At 43.6% G+C, this 20,323-nt stretch overlaps 1 protein-coding gene across 6 annotated transcripts in view; it reads right to left on the reverse strand.

Annotated features, from left to right (window-relative positions):
- Positions 1–20,323, reverse strand: part of Cast (calpastatin) — a 106,662-nt gene that overhangs the window by 53,424 nt on the left and 32,915 nt on the right. For 3 of the 6 annotated variants that reach the window (XM_023708489.1, XM_023708491.1, XM_004625476.2), the window contains exons 1-2: positions 20,107–20,260; positions 1,884–1,940 (exon numbers count right to left, since the gene is read on the reverse strand). In XM_023708489.1, the coding sequence (XP_023564257.1) occupies positions 1,884–1,940 (57 nt within the window). In that variant the 5' untranslated portion in view covers positions 20,107–20,260. Of the gene's footprint in view, positions 1–1,883; positions 1,941–19,979; positions 20,078–20,106; positions 20,262–20,323 lie in introns of those variants that run through there. The other 3 variants (XM_023708488.1, XM_023708487.1, XM_023708486.1) reach the window with 3 other exon arrangements.

A 20,323-nucleotide genomic window follows, 5' to 3' on the forward strand; every position in this document is an offset into this window, starting at 1 on the left:
GACAGCCTTGTATGTTAAAGATACAGAGTAAGATGAAGACTTGTCTTCCATTGGCACCTTTTCTCTGACAGCGCAAATATCTGGACATAAACTCGCCCAGCTAAAGCTCATAAACACCTCCAAGAAGAGAGCAGGAGCAGGATTGATGACAGTCATATAATTGAAATAGACCAAGCAAAGAGAACTGAGGTCAAAAGTGGTCCTGAGTCACCCACTGGTGTCATCACACCCATTTTGTTTTTGTGCCTCCCGCTTTCCTCCCTCCCCTGCTTTCCTAGGACTGCCAGGAACCCTCAAGAGCAATACTGCATGATCCCTGTATGGCTTGCTGACACTTGCTCTCAAAAACGGCACACTGGAAGTACGCACTGGCCTTTGAGACACAGGGAATTAGAGCCAGCGACCGGTCAGAAGTGAGCCAACAGAACAGGAAGGAAACCCTGTATTTCTGACTCTCCTTTTTATATTCCACTTTTCATAGATTGGAAATTCAATGAAAATTTGTTTTGCAGATGTTCCTCCTTTATTTCTTTAAAGTTATTTTAAGATTAACAGTACTGGGGGGTGGGGGCTACACAGCTTAGGGGTACGGTATTCACCTGACATGTGCAAGGCCTTGGGTTTGAGCGCCAGCAGTGCAAAACAGATGGGACTTTTTAAAAATAGAGCTTGACATAAATAAATCATGACAGTCAGTGAAATAATCATAGGTCATCTAATGTATATTTTGAAAACATTAAGAAATTGATATAGATATAAAATATTAAAATACAATTCTATATATATATTTTTTTCTGTACCAAAGATCGAACTTAAGACCTTGTGCTTGACAGGCAGGTGTTTATACCACTGCGCTACATCCCTGGCTCCAATTCTAGATTTAAAGAAGTTTAGAAATTCAAATAAATATTAATGATATTGATAAGAGCTTAGACAAATGGCTTCTCAGATATGGCTATACTGTAGTTTAAGAGGAGCTCACAGGATTCCTGGTAGTGCTGAACTGCAGCGCCTCATCCCCTGAGACGGAAGGCAGAAAGCACAGAAGCTCCAGGGACCTTAAACAGGCAATCAAGTAATAATGACGCTGAATGCTTCGTAAAGACACTACAGAATGATTCATGAGTTGAAAGCATTTTGTAACTATTTCCACTTTAATTTATACCCGGAAATCTTCACAAGAAATAAGAGTTTGAGACAAAATGAAGGCGGGTATAAGGTAACTTTAGCCAACACTCCTAACTAGACTTACCCCATATGACAATTCCATAGAGGATACTATCATTTTTCTTCTGAAATTCTAAGAAATAATTATATGAATAAAGTCCAGATAGAACTTGACAAATGTTTACTAATCAAATGTTACCCCTTATGACTCAAATCTGGAAATTTCAAAAGGCAGCTAAAATAACCTGTGTGTTTCACTTGTTTCTATAGCCACTTCATGTGACTTTTCTTGTTTCTCTATTTGTTTTTAAGAGTCCAGAAAAATAATACAAATACAACTCTACCAAAAAATTAAGAATTTAGATTCAGGGAAATGTACTTGGATAGATTATTTTCAGTTCAGTAACTTAATCAAGTCAAGGACAACAAACAAAAAACTCCAACAACTCCAAGGGACTACCCCTTTCTAGAGATTCTAAAACAATACAGATGCCTGTCCACTGGTGATGTCCAAGGCAAACAGAAGGAAGGCTGAGTTTTTATAGAAATACCCAAACTGGGAAGAAAATGTCCACTTCCATGGTATAAACTTCCTGGGACAGACAATTCATCTGTGGACAATTAGTGTACATATTTGATTTGCTTCCAAATCAAACTACAATATAATCAACTTAAAGCAGCATTCACCCAGGATAACTACTGACGGTTCTTCATACCTTAGTTTCTGTGGGATTCATACTGGAAGGCTTGCTGCTTGCCCCAGAGGCTGACATCTAAAAAGAAAAGAAATAGAGTCTGAGTCTATTTAACCTACGGTTTACACTGTCGGAAGCTCTTCTCTGCCGCCCCATCGTTAACTCTTCACCTTGGCTTTACCCAGCTGATAGCACCACACCCACACAGATCCAGTACACGGTACTGTCCAGGAAGCAAAAATCTTTGTAACCAAGTCAAATGGGTTCACATATGGATTCTACTTCCACTAAGTAATTCTGGCAAGTTACTTAACGTTTCTGATCTTTAGCTTGCCATTCTCAATTGTGCTTCAGTAGATATCTAACTTTCAAGTTTATTGTGAGACACTGTATAGCATATAATGGCTTACTAAATGTTATTATAACTGTTAATGTTACTTTTTAAAGAAAAATGGACTTTGAAATCACAGAATTCTGTTTAAATCTCAGCCTTGCCCATTAACAGCTCTGTGAATGTCAGCTATTCTCCTGATTAATAAAATGAGCCAATGATATCCATTTTCCAGGTCTTTAAGTATTTATAATAATATATGCAAAACATTTGTCATACTATGTTTATTAAATTGCTAGCACACTCTTGTAATATATTATACAACACATAAGTGACAAGGACAAACTTCAGGAAATAGAGCTCAGGGCCAGGAACTGTCTTTTCAGGGTTATGTAAGGAAAAGGTGAGTGTCAGGGTGCAGAGGAAATTGCGCTGTACTGCATTTTATATAGGCTCCTCCTTGGAGAGTGAGAAGGAATGCATGGTAATAGAAGAACTCACGCAGGGAACACCCCTCTTAGGGATGTGTGGGGTGGTAGAGCCCTGCGGCCCAATCATGCAAGTCACAGCAACACCTGTGCACAGGGGCGTTGGCATGGCACCATGCACAGTGCTATTCTAGCACCTAACTTGTCTTGATTGATAGTAACCTCTCTGGTTGATGGCACATAAGCAGCATCACCATTGCAAACGCCTATCCAGGCTCACCGATGTCTCTTTATCATTTCAGCCCCTTAGGCCTCAGCCCAGGCTTCCATCTGGCTGGAGGTACCTTCTAAAGCAACTGGCTGTCAGTAAACAGCTGCCACCCTGCCAACAATACCCGGAAAGCCTATAATGCGGACTTCACTCTGTCTCTAATTCCTGGCCCCGAGCCACTCTGGAGCTGAGTCAGAAAGCGGTACAGCCCATCCCTGCTCCTCCCTTCCCTTCCACCACCCACCACACACTAGTACTCAGGGTGACTTATAAGCTCAGTGCAATCTATGGCCTATGACTACAGTCACCTTCGCTATAGACCTGAGAGTGGAATATAGTGGTGGTTATAGTTCAATTACCATGATTTCCAGATAAAGTTTTATTACACTGGTTTTCCAACAGCTAGATGAACTTATCTATTCCTGAGCACCTTTGGGCATCAAGCAGGCACACCCTCACCAAACACATGTGCTCTTGCACACACACACACATGCACACACAAGCCCCATGAACACCCCATATGTGCACACACACCTCACTCCAAACTCTGGTCACTGTGGTAGCCGCTCTCATATTCTCTTTGCAATAAAGAAATGGAAGATGCATCATGGTAATTGATGCCATTAATTAATAGGCACAATCAGGAATCTTCATTTTTTCTTTGACATTACAATGTGTAGCAATTGGACTGGAGGGATAGCTCGGTAGTCTAACTACCTGCCTGGCAAGTGCAAGCACCCGGGTCAATCCCTGGTACTATAGCCGTGCGGGCCCTGGGTGCGCCATGCAGGCCCTGAAATCAGGTGTGGTGGTGCACTCTTGTAATCCCAGCACTAAGGGAGCTGGGGAGATGACTCAGTAGAATAAGCACTTGCCTGGCAAGCGCAAGGGCCTGAGTTCAATTCCCGGTTCTGCCAATAAATAAAGTGTGTAACAATCCCAGTGCTGGGGAGGCTGAGACAGGAGGATCACCACGAATCCAAGCTGCGTAGTAACATCCTGTATCAAATTAATCAATTAATTAAATCTTTAACAACTGTGTGGCATTAAAGATACATGCTTCTCTGTGTTAATCCCATCAGTCCAATGATTCACCATAATCACATAAAGCCATCACAGAGGCCAAACATTCCACATGATGGTGCTTCTTAAATTGAAAAGCTTTATTTCAACATTATTTTATTTTAAGCAACCAAACTTATTAAGACATGCATTAAATCATATAGGCTTCCACTGCCCATCCTGCCTTAGTATTTTATTGAAGAATACCATGGACAGTAAAATCTGTACAACATATCCATGTAGAAGTACAGAACAAGTTGCAATGGGAATCCAGCTGAGGCTGTTCTCAGGATATGGAGTCCTCCATAAAAGCTTGTCACACACAAAGTGTGGAGCATTTTGAAATTGGAATATAAAAATTATTTTGGGGGCACTGGAAACAAGAGTAATGATCCTACTCCACCGTTACCCATTCAGCTCTAGCATCTTGTAGCTTATTCAATTTTTATTCTGATGGTGAAGACCTTTTTTTAACCTGTTATCTTTGACTGAATGAATACACACCTATTTTACATTCTTTTATATGGTTTGAACTGCAAACAATAGGTATGAATAACTATTATAATTTTTTAAACTTTAGCCTTATTTTTTCTTATATTTTCTTTCTTTCTTCTTTCTTTCTCTCTTTCTTTCTTTCTTTCTTTCTTTCTTTCTTTCTTTCTTTCTTTCTTGTATTTAGTACAGGTTCTACAGGGTCTACAGGGTCTCATTATGTACATTGGACTCGTAGTGACCCTGTTTTCAGCCTCCCAAGCGCTCGTATTACAGGCGTGTGCTACCACACTCAGTCTCAAATGCCATCTCAGTGCACCCCGGAGGCAGGGCTGGCACGGCATGCCGAGAATCGAACCCCGCCACTGCGCTCTGCCTAAGCAGGCACTTTAGCCCTCTGAGCTATCTGGCCAGCCCAATAACTATTATAATAAAGTAAAAAATTATAGAAAGTTCATCCACTGAGTTTTGGAGAGAAATAATCTTCACAATAGCCCTTAGTATACAAGTTTTAAACAGATGAGGAAGGGACCCACGTTCAAGGTTCTCCACAATTCACTGGCTTCCCCTGCGTTTATCCAGAGCACAGACTGTGCCAGTTTCTGTGTTCAATGTTGGGCAAAGGGAGTGATCAGGTCCCTGCCCCTGGTGAAAGGTATGATGGCAAAATAACTACTCCACCAGTTATCTGCTATGAAAACAAATTTCACAGGTCTCACACAGACATAGATTAGGGAACTCAAGCTAGCACAAGATGTACCTAAGACAGGTGACGCTGAGGATATGATGGGTTATGTGGTGACTGAGGACCAAGGGGCATTATCCTGGCAGAAGGCCAGGCCGGGACACTCCATGCTCAGGGACCCCTGTGTGCACCAGCCCCGGGACGTAGGCTATTCGCTGTCTGCACCAGTGTCCTCCTACTGCCTCCATTCAGCTGCTCCTGTGGATATCACAGGGCTGCCAAGAGCAGCACTCACACATGACAACACACCTCTAAGCATTCAGCACTGGAATTGAGACCCAAGAGCAGCTGTTACTGTACTTTCCCTCCCAAAGGGCCCAGGCAAACTCCATAATATCCATCATACTATCAAGCATTTCTAAATTTGACTTAAGACATGCATCATAGTAACAAGAACCAGAGAAAAAGTGCCTAAATATGAATCACTTGCCATCCAACAAATTTTTTTAAAGCAACAAGCTAGGGGTTGAGAACACACAGTGAGTAAGGTACAGCCAAGGCTTTGGAGGAGGTGAGTCCAGGGAGACAAACATACATCAAGTAACTTTACAGAACTACTACAATGGTCTACTGGAAGCAGGGAGCCGTCTCCCACATGATAACCAAATGGCTGAGTTCAAAGTTGGTTTCAGGCTCGTCTCAAACAATCCTGGTACAGAGACAAGATACAGTGAAATAAACCCGTAGGATAGGAGATTAGCTGCAGTCTAGAAAAAAAATGAGTCTGTACTTCACCAACGTGCCATCTTCAGTTCTTGAATAATTCAGGTTTTTTAAAAATGTATTTTGTGCAGTCTCACTATGCAGCTTGGACTCATAATGATCCTCCTGTTTTCAAGCCTCCTGAGGGCTGAGATTACAGGTGGGCACCACCATGCCCAGACTGGGTGGAGAGCTCAGCACACTTGGGGGCAGGGCCAGTGCAGCACGTGGCACCAGAGATTGAACCCTGGTCCCTGCCCTTCCCTAAGTAGGCGCTTAGTCCACTGAGCTATCTCACTAGCCCTCGTTCTTAAATAATTTACCACAGTCTGTTTAAGTTTGCTTATGTGCTACAGGAATAACTTTGAAAGTTGATCAACAGAGATACAAAAGAGTGACAATATGCTTTAAGGTAGCTGGAAAATGAAAGCGCCTCTCTTTCTTTCACACACATTTCTCAAAGGTCTCGCCCTCGCAGGACCTGGGAAATGGGCCAAGGCAGGTGAGTACAGTGTCTGTAGCAGGGGGCTCCTAGAAGGCTCACGCATCTACTCTGCTGCCATCTAACCAGCTGACGAGATCTCGATCCCTCAGCTCCTTCCACCCCCGCTACCGCAGCACTGCATCCTCTCACATCTAGCTTGGCACTTCCAGCTGGTTTATGGGAGCCCTCACTACCTGGCCTCAGCCCTTCAGCCTCCCTTGAGTACCTCCCAGGTCCCCAGCTAGCTTGGCTGAGAAAGCACACACCGAGCATAGCCTCAGGTACAGCAGAATTCCACCTCCTCGTGCCAGGAGTCACTTCCTTTCTCCACGCTGTCCCTGACAGCACTCCCACGCCCTCCAATGACCTGCTTTCACGCACCTGGACCTGCCTTTGTTTGTTGAAGGTTACTAGGAACATCGGGCTGATGCTGGGGACTCTACTTTTCCACTTGATAATCCATCAGCAGCCCATCAGAATCACTGACTGCTCTCTCTCCCCTCATTGGCTCCCGGGGCAGGAGCAGCCCAGGTTCTGTCACTGTGGCCCTGACTTGTTTGTGTCCAGAAGCTTCTTCTACCTACTCCATCCTCTGTGTTTTTCACAGATGGACACTCACACCCTTTAGTAGTGCATACTGGTTACACAGAGTAGCGGACCTCACTTTGGCAGACGTGTACACACACACACAACGTACTGCACTCATTTCCCTCCATCTCCTCTGCCCCCTCCAATTTCATGTGTTTTTGGGGAGAGGGGATTTCAATGTGTAAAACATACTTTTCTCATATTCCTGCCTCCATGGCCTGCCCTCCTCCCCTCTGCCCTCTTCCCTTCCTTGTCTTTCTACTTTCTCATCATCTTTCTTAGATTCCACAAATTAGGGAGAACACGTGAGGCTTGTCCTTCTGAGTCTGGCTTATTGAGCTCCACATGGCAATCTTCAGCTACATTCATTTTTCTGCAAATGACAAAACTCTACATCCTTTTAATACTCAGCCACCAGCCTTTGCCCTCACTCTGGCTCAGGATGCTCATTTCTCCCCATACATGTAAGCATCTTATTGTATGAACAATTCATCATGCGCTATCAATAACCTCACGTCATCACCAGACTACATTATATCATTTTATATAGAAACACCTGAGAACGACCTAGGCTTAGCTCCCTGCCTTAGCACCCACCCCAATTAAGCGAGTGCCTCAATTCCCTTAGGGCACGGCAGTTCCCTTACCTGTTCCCTGCGGATGACGCCACCTGCTCTGGAGCTGCCCCAGGAGCTGGCCCTGAAGCACCGGGACTCAGGAGCTCCGCTGGCTCCAACCCTCTTCATTATTTCTCCCTTCCTTTCTGTGGCCACGCCCACTCCTGGCCTATCGCCTACAGTCTGTACCTGGGTTGCATCAAAGTCCTTCTCATAGTCTTGGGGCCTTGGTTTCACCCATCCCCATACCTAACCTGTTTATCTCTCAATCCTTTCTGACTGTGGCTGTTTGACTAATCTTTTGAAAATAAATGTGTAACATGGTCTCACACTGATAAAAGAGACATTGTGGGGCTGGGGAGATAGCTCAGTGGTCTAAGCGCCTGCCTGCAAGCTCAAAAACCTGGGTTTGATCCCCAGTACCACATACCATGCAGGCCCCAGAGCCCCCGGTGTGCTGTGCCAGCCACTGAAACCGGGTGTGATGGCGCACACCTGTAACCCCAGCAGTGGGCAGGCTGTGACAGGAGGCTCACTATGAGTTCGAACTGCATAACGAGACCCTGTACCAAACGAATGAAGAAATAAAAGACTGTTTAAATTTTGTTTTTAAAAAGTTAAGGGGACCATGAAAGGTAAACACTTAAAAAAAAGAGAGAGAGAGACAGTGTTTCCCAGCCGTTCCCAGATAAAGTTAAAAGCTCTCTGTCTTGCTTCTAGATTCTTCATTCTTTGACTAGCTCAACCACTTCTCCCACCCCCGTCTCTTTTCCAGCCGGGATGGGGTCCTTACCATCTCATCGGCACCTCATCAGGTGGGGAGTAAGGGAGTGAAAGGGGACGGCGACCGCCACAGTGGCTGTTGGAACACCGCTGGCATTGCATGCATGCACAACCTCCAGCAAGTTACTTACCCACTCTGCACCTCGGTTTTCTCATCTATAAAATGGCAATAGTAGCACTTCTCACTTTGTTTAATTGTTTTAAAGAAACGTAATTTAACATATGGGAATCAATTATAACAATGTTTGGCAAGTGGTAAGTGCTGGGAAAACGCTGTGGTTACCACCACTGCCACGCTCCTGTCTACCTCTGAGCTTAGGAAGCCCTTTCCTGCCCCAGTCCCAACTCTTCCTACTCTTGAGGATCTGACTCAAGATAGAATGCCTGTTGACCTAGGTAGACCTCATCTGGGTATCTTCCCAAAAGACATATGCTACAGCGACATGTGTAGAGACGGGTCTAGCAACACAACTCACAATAGCTAAATCTTAGAAGTGTTTATGTACCTATCAACAGGTAAGCGGTAAAGAAAATGTGGTGTTTATACACAGTAGAATACTACTTGGCTATAAATAAGCACAAGTTTGAGTCATTTGTAGGAAAATGGATGTAGGTCGAAACCATAATGCTAAGTGAAATAAATCAGACACAGAAGGTCAAGTATCACATGGCTTCTCTAATATGAATAATAATAAATAATCTGAAGGGTGAACTTCAGATTATTTAAACTTAAAAGATAAGTGATAGAAAATCAAAAGTCAACACTGTAGAGAGGGGAAGGGATGGAGGGGCGAAGGGAGGTGCCGGGAGGACAAGGGGGAGTAAAAGAGACTGAAAGGCAGTACATGTACTAATTCGCCTGAAGGGACGACCATATTCTTTGTGCATCAGATGTACTAATAAGAGGATACAATGGCTGTGCCTGCGTTAGCGCATATTAACTGCTTTTATACATTTCTTCTCTCTTGAACATTTACTCGTATTTCTGCATCAGCGGCGTACTGAGCTCTCTGAAGTACACATCTCAGCTAAGCAAGGAGGCTATGAATTCGTCGAGGTGGGGACATTTCTACTGGCTTCACTGCCTCCTGCGGTGGTGAGGGCGTGGAGGCAGGAACTCAAAATCACTGCCGCTTGGACACTTCTCCCCTTTTCTACCGATTAAATTCCACTCAAGCAAAGAATGGAATATAATTTTAATGTTTAGGCTTTTATTTTAAACTAGAATCAAGAACACAGTCAGAAGATGTAAGTTTCGGTCACAATGGGCTCTGAGTGGCCCTGACTTTTCAGGGAGCTGAGTACACTCCAGTTTCTCACCGTGTGCCCCATCTGGTTACTGTGAAAGCCAGGCAGGTACCAAATCTTCGGGCAGTTGGGCAAAACATAGAAGAAACATTTGAAATAGTTTATCAATTAAGAAAATCAGACACATCTATAATTGATTTTTAGTTTTTAAGATTAGCTCAGTTAGATGTACGAAAGGAAAATAACTTGTTTTGGAACCACGAATAGGCTGCTATTAAATAGCACACCTTGAATAATGAAAGAAAAGAAATTGTGGGTATAAAAAAAACTGTTCTTTCCCCACAAGATCTATGAAACAGAGCAGAATGTGCGCTCCACAAGAGCGGGAGGCAGAACTCACTCAGCTGCTACGAAAACCCACCCCCACAGGCCGACCCTTAGTAGCTGCCTTGCATGCATTTGTTAAATGAAATGTGTCAATTTGGTTTTTCTCTCTCTCTCTCTTTCTCTTTCTTTCTTTCTTTCTTTCTTTCTTTCTTTCTTTCTTTCTTTCTTTCTTTCTCTCTTTGATACAGGGTCTCACTATGCAGCTCAGACTCAGTGAATCTTCTGTCTCAGCTTCCCCAATGTTGGGATTACAGGAATGCACCACCACACCCAGTTTCAGTGACTGGCACAGCACATGGTACCCAGGATCAAACCCAGGCCCTTGCACTTGCCAGGCAGGCGCTTAGACCCTGGAGCTATCTCCCTAGCTCCAGGGCAATACATTTTAAATATGTCATCATTTATATAGTTATGGCCACTAATAGGGAGTTGTACAACTTTAAAAAATGCACACACACAAAATCCCTGAACTCCTGCCTATAAAATCCTTGAACTGCCATAAGCAAGAGGTGGCCGTCAGGGGCTCTGCTAAGGAACGCACTTACACTCTTTACACACAGCATGTGGACAGCCAGTCGGTACAATGAAGACATACTTGCTCCTTTCTGTAGTGCTGAATTATTCACCTCATGAGCTGAACATGAGACGTCCAAGTGTGTGCATCAGCATGCTGTGACAGCGCGTGCACATTCGTGCAAGGCCTCTAATTATTAAGCTTAATGAGACGCCCAAGACAGAGTCACCTAACAAAGTACAGTCTTTAGTCACAACACAAAGCATGACTGGTGAGAGGTCAGCAACAGATCAGCCGAGAGAGAAGTGGGGCCTTCTCTCAGAAGAAGGGCACGGTACCACCCAGGTAGATAGATCTAGTTAGGGTGTCCACTTATATCTCAGAAACGGCACATGACGAGCTTTATGGGGATTGACTTCTAACGTATAAGATGACACTGTCATTGATGAGAGAGTCAGGCTCTCTGAGCTGTGGATTTAGAAGATGGTTAGGAAAAGCGTCATAGAGAAAATAGGCACCTACTCGAGTAAACATGAACACTGCAGTGTGATCAGTACGTAGACAGGACTCAAGGAATCTCCTGTGTGTCAAAAACTGAGACAGGTGCTCCACAGACAGAAACTCAACAACATCCCGGGAGCCAAAAATTATTATCTGCATCTTGTAAGTGGAAAAAGTGAAACCTGAGACTGAAAGAAATGAAAAGACTTTCTAAGATGAAACACTTTGGATTTGAACACAGGCAGGACAATGCCTATGACATTTATGGTGTAACGGGTTGACTCCCTGTGTTTTAAAAACAAAAACGAACTATTTGAATTTCACGAAAATTGCAGATAGATCCTAGACTGGAGTATCCCAGGTGAACAAAACGGCTTAAGCAAGACTTGGGGATAGGGAAATCTCAAAGATAGTCCAGAGTAGAACAGATAAAGTGCTACAGAACAAAGCAATCCGAACACTACCCCGGGGGGCGCCTGGAAATAACCGTAGCTCATCTGAGGACACTGTGCATTCATGAAATATACTCAAAGGTACACAACTTAAGGCCGAACACAGAGCACCCCAAGTGAGATTGCTCTGGGGGGTGGAGTACACGTGAAACCTTGCCTCTGACAACTGGAGCAGGCCTCAAAATAAATATCCACCTGTTGCCCGGCAACTGAGACAATAGCCACAGCTGATCTGTGATCTAAGTCCAAGTAAGGAAGACGGCAGAACGTTTGGGCACACCCTGTGCGTGTGACAAGGTGTGACACCGGGACACCCCAAATGCTTCTAGAAATCTAAGTCAAGCTTTTAGTCCTACGAGGCAACTGATTCATTTTTCACTGATTTACAACTCCAGATTGCCTCTGTGTGTGTGTGTGTGTGTGTGTGTGTGTGTGTGTGTGGGTGTGATCTGCACTAACAGTAATTATTTTATAAGCAAGGAGAAAAGCAAACCACACAGCCTAGATTCACCAACAAAGAATAGAAAAGCAGCTTCTCTCCGCCACCAAAGTTATTTTCATGTTTCTAAAAATCCTGTTGCTTTTCTATCATCATCATCATCATCATCATCATCATCATCATCATCATCATCATCAATGTATTTGGTTCAGGGCCTACAAGGTCTACAGGGTCTCACTACAGAGATCGGACTCATAGTAATTCTTCTATTTTCAGTCTCTTGTTGCTTTTCTTAATGCATGAAATAATTATTTCTGACCTTTGGCTGCAAAGAGATGTCCGAAAAGTCAACAAAAGATGTCTGGAAAGGTCAACCTAGTTCTTTTTTGGCCCCTTCCCTAGAGAAGGCTTAGCACAAAGGGATTTCCTTTAGTTAATACAGCCTGGAATTCCAGAACGGCAGAGCGAGCAGGTGGTTACCACTGCTCTGAGAAGCTGCACGTTAATCTTACTTACCTCTTACAGGAAATTTTAACTTGATGGTATATCATTGCATTTATTTGGACTCAAACACATGGTTAGTTTATGGCCATGTTCTAACCAATAAAGAAGAGAAATCTTTATAGCAAGAACAAAAATTTGTATAAGTCCTAGGCAATTCTGAGCTCATCTAAAGTGTATTAGTTACTGATGGTATAATTATTGTAAAAGAATGAAAAATTCTGAGCTCTGCTGCAAAACCACTTCAGAAGTCTTTCAACTCAGCTCACATAGGTGTAGACTAGCAGAGGGTGAGAGAACCAGAAGGCCTCTTGATCACCCATGTACTATAAAACCAATTACCAGCCTCAAGATCTTCAGGAATGGCAGGATCCAGCTGTCTCCAGCAGACAGTGGGAAAGAATTACAAAGAAATCTTAAGATAGAGACAATTGTGTAGAGGTTGGCAAATGGGCCTGGCACACAACCACTGCTGACTGCACCATTCACTATACTATGTGCTTAATACGTAAGCTGAAAGGGTAAGAATTAAAGCAAGGTTCTTCTAGCAAAGTTGATTTTCAAATAACAAAAGTGAAAGTGGAGAATGAAGTAAAATCATTGTTAAAATTCACAAGTGAGTCTTGCCAACAGGTTAAATCTTGGAAAATACTGAAAAGGCAGTGGGTAGTAGTTAAGAAAACCACTCTGGATCTCGGATATTTGAGTTGGAATTCTAGCTCTGCTACCAGCTAGATGGCTTTGAGCAAAATCTTTAAATTTCTCCATGCCTGTTTCATACTTTCATGTTGTCCAGTTATTACACATCCTTTTACCCTCAGGTAAAAATTTAGTGAAACAGAAGAGATCATATAAAATTGATTTGAAACTGACAAAAACATGAGCACTGATACTTATTTTTCAGTGCTACTTATCCACTTAGTGGTTATGTATAGTTGTGTAATTCTTACACGAGGGAGTTTTCAGTTACATACTATTTACATTTGCCATGTAAAAATTTCCTCATACTAAACGGTAGCTATTTTATTCTTCCTCTACTGCCTAAATTGTCAGAAGAAAATGTCAGCTAAGTTTTTACCCATTCGTTCCAATTGGCGTACAACTGTCTTTCAGAGACTCTTCATCCACCATAGAAAGTTTCAAGAGCATTAGCCTAACAAGCCTAACAATACAGAGCATAATATTGATTTCTAGTATGTATTAATATAAATACAAATTCCTCTCTCAGCTTTTTCTTTCTTTTTTTAAGCAGGGTCTCACTATAATTCAGGCTGCCCTAGAACTCATGGTGATGGTCCTGCCTCAGCCTCCTGAGAGCTCAGATTAAAGGTGTGCACTACCACACTTGGCTCTCCCTTTCACTATTTTATACTATCTAGAACTAAACCACTAAGTGGAGGACTTTGTAAGGCCAATCTATAGAAAAACAGTTCAGAATCAAATAGAAACTTTCTTATCCGTGTGACCCAGGGTCATGTTACTTAAACTCTACATTTCTGACTTTCATTTATGAAAGTATCATAATACCTTCTCACCTTGTTATAATATGCAAATCCTAAAAGGAATAAATATATTATTATGCAAAAAATTTAGCACCAATGTCTTCCAACTCTTCCAGAGAGCAGGGTGCAGGGTAAGGGACTCTCAAGGATATGGAAGCAGATATAATATCTGGACTAGGAAGTGAATGCCCTAAGGGGAAAGGCATTCTGGTTGCAGGCCTCATGCTAAGTAACTGGCATAGAGACAGGAGCTGCAAGGAAGTAAGCATCCACAAACAGCCTTGAAAACTGTCCACCTGCCCAGGTGAATAGCAAAGGAGCAATTCTTTTTGCTTTCCTGGCTGGCACCAAGAATTTAAAAACACAATGTAAGAAACAGGAATTCCAAACCTGTGCTATATCTAAATTTGCCCAGCCATATGGAGCAGAGACTGCAAGCCAAAGCATTTAGGCTGATGAAATTTGAACAATCCCAGGCAGATATTAAAAACTACATGGTAAAGATGAGTCTGCGACTTTGAGGCCAAAGGAATCTCATGGAAGACAAAGTCACTGGGGATGCAGCGTGGGCCACATGTTCCAGAATTCATTAGGAAGTAAAACACCTCAGGAGAGAGTCAGCAGCTACAAACATGGGAGCCCTTCAGGAACTGAATGGAAAAACCTGAGGGACACTTTAAAAATGTTTTAAAATTCAGAAATGAAGGAGGGAATGAAATCCCCAAAACACAAACAAATAAAACTATAAACTACATGGATGTACACAGAAATTCAAATGACTAGAAGACAGATCTGAAGACTTATAGTGCAGCATAGATAGCTACCAGTTTCAGTTCCCTGATGCAGGCCGAGCTCTCTGAAGTGGAGACACCTTGGTCCATGGAGTATTATTTTTAAAAAATGCATGTCCAAAAAGCATGTGAGACATTGTTTTAAACCTATGGTTAACATGGGAATATTTACAGCAAAGGACTCTGATGATTATTAGCCATATAACAGAGTTACATAAAAGGATTGCATTAGCTCTGTTAGCTGTAAGTATAATTTTCTACTGTAGTAATAAGGACAAAGAAAAAAACCTAAAAAATAGACCAATATTTTATCGTCTCCTACATTGCCGGGCCACATTCTCATCAGTGCTGATAAAGAAACTATATGGCCCGGTGGATGAGCTTTTGGTTTCTGTGCAGGAACAGTATTCTCACACATTTTCCCTACCAACTCTATCCTGGGCAGTTCTGGTGGTTTTCGGGTCTGAACCAGGTCTCTGGAAATTCATTCACTTGGAAGGAGAACTTTAGTCCACTGCAGAGTTGAGACAATATACTCACATACTAAGGGAGCCTGGAGCTCCTACTCATCCTTGAGTGGAATGGGAGTAGCCCAGGCTCTTGCACAGGCTCCAGACACGGGCCATCAACACCAATCCATTTAGTTCATGGGAATCTATCGCTACAGCTCCGAAGCTTGCAAACTCAAGGACGGCTAATATCCTTACCAAGATCTTGCTGCATCACGAAGGCCAGCACACCCCTTACTCGTGGGCTTCAAGTCACTTCTCCGAGCAGTGGCACTAAACCTTTTAGAGGTGCAAGGACTTCTCTCACAATCTTACTGAGCCAAGAGCCCTCAGTGATTCTGACGGCCTGGGTCTGAGGTGAGGCCTGAGAAATTTCTATTTTTAACTACGCATCACAAATAAATTTTATACAGATGTTCTCCAGACCAGACATCACACAACAGCATCTCAGAGAAATCCAAGAAGCTTCAGAATATCTCCAGGACAAGCTTCGGAGAGCACCAGGGCTACCCACTAATCTCGAATCGCTGTATTGGTCTATACACTCCATTTGAGGTTCAAGAATCTTCTCTTTTCTAGCAAGAAAACAAATGATACAACACAGTGCTGTGTATTTATGGAGACACTGGTTAGATTACAAATACATATAAGTGTTTTCATCATTCTTCAGTCATCCATCAGCAAACCTTATTGGTAAGACTAATCAAATAGCTCAGCAGATTAAAGGGCCTGCAAGCAGGCGCAGGGGCTGGGGGTTCAATCACCGGGCCTGCTGTGCCAGTCCTGCCTCTGGGGCACGCTGAGACAGCAACTGAGACTGGGCCTGGTGGCGTGCGCCTATGATCCCAATTCTTGGGAGACTGTAAACAGGAGAATCACTATGAGTCTGATCTAGTTGTGAGACCCTGAACACCTGTAGACCCTTCCCTAAAATCCAAAATAATAATAATAATAATAATAATTAACCTTCTTCATTTATCCATTTCATACTCATGATTGTCAACATGTGTGGACCACAGAGCCCATAGAACAGAGGCACATTACAAAAAGTTATCCTGAAAAACTCAAAAAAAGCAGAACTTAATACTTTACCATGTAAGAATTCCACTCCCACTAAAACTAGATGCTAGTCTTTTTAAAAAAGAATATCCCAAATGGATCTGTAGGAAAACAAACAACCAAGACCAACAAAAGAGATGAAGCAACTTTGTAACCCAAGCGCTAGCCATTCCTATGAGAGGAAGCAGGGAAATGCTGAGAGGTGAGTGAAGAGTACCAGATTCTCCTCATCTACTTAAGGGATACCTAGACATCAAGTCGTAGCTGCCAAATAGGAAACCAGAAACTAGACTGAGACAAATGTATCATTAGAGATAAGAAAACTATGGAAATTCAGGGCAGATGACTCTGCTGATGAGGTTGTCTCTCCTCTTTAGCACCCTGGCATGGGTGATGAAGAAATAGGAAGATGAGTAATAGGAGTTTTGAACCCTTAGAGCTTGTTTGGGGAGCTACTAAACAGTCGCTCATCAAACTGCATGGAGCCCCAGAACAAAATTTCCAAAAATCTGGAAATCTCCAGAATACCTGACACCTCATGGCAAGTCCTTCTGCCCACAAGGAAAGGCTGCCACAGTGTTCTCAGCTGGGGTCATAGAATGAGAGCTCTCACTTGTAGATGTGTGTAGGGGTACACTGCATTGTCTTAGCGGGTGGTTAGGGGACAGTATAGGAGGAGGACATTCAGAAAATTATGAATGAGGCAAGCCAGTGCTAAGGCAGCTGTGCGTGTACCAGACTGAGTGGTCCTGTCTTACAATGACTCTGCTTCCCCCAACCCACCCCCGCTCTGCTACCAATGACATCTCAGCCCTTAGTGTCTATGGTTGTTGTCATTTTCTGTTTTAAATTGGTCATTTGGTCATAGAACTTCTTCGGCGACCAGTTCATTCCATAGAAAACAGGCTTCCACCTTTCCAATATGCTCTTTTTACTTTGCTTGATCACTCCACTTCACACAGTGAAAGCAACGCCAATTAGTATTTTTCACATGGTTCCTTCACATTTGTTACATGAGGCATACTTCTGCACACCCAGCATGTCTAGCTTACTGTAGAAGCTCAAGGCATAGAGAAAATAAAGCCAGGGTTCCTGTCTCATATTTTTTGATTACTCATTCTTTAACCTTCACCTAACAAGCAGATGATAAATTTCAAAAACTCTACATTCAAATTCTGGAAAATAAAAACATGATTTTTCTTTCACTACCAACCCAAGATGAATCTCTGTATTAATGAATCTCTATATTAATGCAAAAGGATCTTAGGACTCCATTCATCTCATGATAAAACTAATCTACTTTTATAATCCAATACATATTTATGGAGCAACTGGTATGTGCAAGGAACCAGGGTGGCCCCTCTGAGGATAAAGAGATGGGGATTCTGTTGTCAGGAGGCTTGTAGTATAATAAAAAGCTTGCATACAGAGTCTTGCTACACAGCTCAGACTCATAGTGATCCTCCTGTTTCAGCCTCCCCAGTGCTGGGATTATACGCATGCGCCACCAGACCTATTACAGTGGCTGAGTGGTGGCCAGCTCAGCATGGGGCTAGCACAGCATGCAGCACCAGGGATCAAAATTGGGTCCTTGCTCTTGCTAGGCAGGCGCTCAGACCACTGAGCTATCTGCCCAGCCCAGGATTTATTTTTTTAATCTGTAAAATGGCCCAAAAAGAAGTCATAGCTGTACTGTCATCATAACATGCCATGTATTCACCATGCATCAGAACACAGTATTTTTCGGTACCTGTAACTATTATTACTCTTTTGTAAGGATTATGCTGATCTAGTTTTTACTGAAAACTTTTATACCCAGGTTGTAATAATTTAACATTGCCCTGTATAGACAACAGAGCGTATTATACAGCCCATACTCCAGGGCATGAGCAAAACAACTTTGTTAATGGAGTGGCTGCGGAGTTTTCATTTAAATTTCTGATGCTCAGATAAATGGATTTTCTCAGAAGCCATCAACTCTTAGATGTTTTGAAGTCCTCTGAGACAATGGAAGTAGGACACTTTAAAGCAGTCATCCAGAATGCCGAGCGCGTGTTCAAGCTTCAACACTGTGTAACTGACATTTTTTTAAAACTCAGAGCTACTCACAAAGAAAAGCTAAAATGGAATTGCTTGTGAAGGCCATTTTACTTTTTCAGTACTCAGATTTTTAATGTAACGTGTGAGAAAAACTGAGGGCTAAAACCGCTTCCTCTTAGGAGGCCAGACAAATTGATGCTAAACACGTACTTCAGACTCAAATGATACCCAAAGTGAAGGTGGTAAGAAGGATGACAGATGAGATACACCGACATACAGGTATACAGGAGAACAGGACTTGCAATTTTTTTTTAATAGGACTAATAAGTCTGTATCTTGAGGAAAAGCAAATAGTTCCACCTAAAAGTTGTGATAACTTCAAGATATCACTGTCAAATATAAAACATGAATAGGAACATCAATCCCGGGCCCGTTATATAAAAACGCATCTCAGATATTCTTCATGTTTTTCTGATAACTTTCTTTTTCTATTATATTCTTCCTACTTCTTATTTCATGCGATCCTTTTTAAATTGCAGGAGAGAACAATCAAGGAACTGGGGCTCACCCCTAATTTTCTAAACCAACTGCCCTCTTGCCTGGGAAACCTGTCAAAGCGAGTGAACAACGCCGTTAGGATCGGGGTGTGCAGCTTCACAAAGTCTCACAGTTTGGGAAGCACCCACCTGTCTGTAACAGACACCAAGTGTGGCGGCTGCCGCACACGGGTTCCCTCTAGGCTCGTTGCTACAGTCATCAAGTCCCACTTCACCAATCTACAGATGCGGCTTTTCCCAGCTCGGCATGATCTTGCTAAAACTCACCATGTGCGTTTATTCCTTTATGCTTCTTAGAACAAGGAGCGCCACACTCCAAGGAACTCATTATTCCTTTCACACACGGAACATACAGTGTGCAAAAGTCCATCGTGCCTACAAGCGAAACATCACGGAAGCTCTCCACGGTTATTCATTAGAAAATAAACTTCCTCTCTCTGAACAGGTCAGGTCGCCCGCAATGCAGAGGTTTCCTCTAGAAAACGTCGCAAACGGCAGGAAAGGCCCAGAGTTGCTGACTAAGCATCCTGTCCCCGGGGGTCCTGAGGACTAGAGCGATTCCAAGTCTCACTCTCGGGGAAGCAGCATCGACTCTCCTGCCTCACTGTCTCAAGCTGTAAAATGGTAACAATGATCTTACTTCTTGTGCATTAATAATCGGAGATCGGTGGGGCGCTAACTCTACGGGAGTGAAGGTTAAATCTCTGAAAAATCTGTTAACCAGCAAGTCTCAGGTTGTGTCCAGGGAAACAACCGAAACATGTTACGACACTTGCCACACCGCACCCAGCATGTGTCAGGTACACGGAAAGGTCAGAGTGAGCTCATTCTCCAAAACAGGGGTCACGGGATGGGGGTGGCGCTAAGGGTGGAGAAAGGGGGCTAACCCGGAGACCAAAGCGCCAAAACCAATCGACGCCACTGCGGTTCTCCTTCTTTCAGCCTTTGGCCCGGGTCACACAAATCCCTTTTTTGTAACCTTCATGCCGATCCCAGATACATTTCCAGCCGAAGGCCCAGTAACAGCGCTCAGAGTAGGGAGGAAGGGTCTCGACCAGAAGTACAGTAGAATTTATAACACATCTGGAAAAAAATGGATCCTCTGAGTCTACACCACAAAAATTGCGCGGTGAGCCCGGGGAGCAGCAGCAGGGTCCGGGCCGCGGCCAGCACGGCCAGCAGCAGCTGCTAAACCCGGGGCAGAGGCCGGCGTGGAGCGAAGCAGACAGACCTGTACTCACGCTGCGTGGGACTCCCGGGGCCCGGCGACCTCAGCTGGATTTCCGGGATGTTTGCATTCCTGCTTGGGAACTGCCCTGGCGTTTCAGTTTAGAGTCCCGGCCTAGCCCAGTGTGACGCGGTGGGGCGGGTCCCAGGACCGCAAGTTGCGCGGCTCTGGCCTCCTTCCCGCGGCCCCGCCCTCCTCCCCGCGGCCCCGTCCCTCCCCGCCCCGCCCCC

The sequence above is a fragment of the Octodon degus genome, unplaced genomic scaffold (genome assembly GCF_000260255.1).
Source record: "Octodon degus isolate 3935 unplaced genomic scaffold, OctDeg1.0 scaffold00009, whole genome shotgun sequence".
In the NCBI taxonomy this organism is placed as follows: Eukaryota; Metazoa; Chordata; class Mammalia; order Rodentia; family Octodontidae; genus Octodon; species Octodon degus.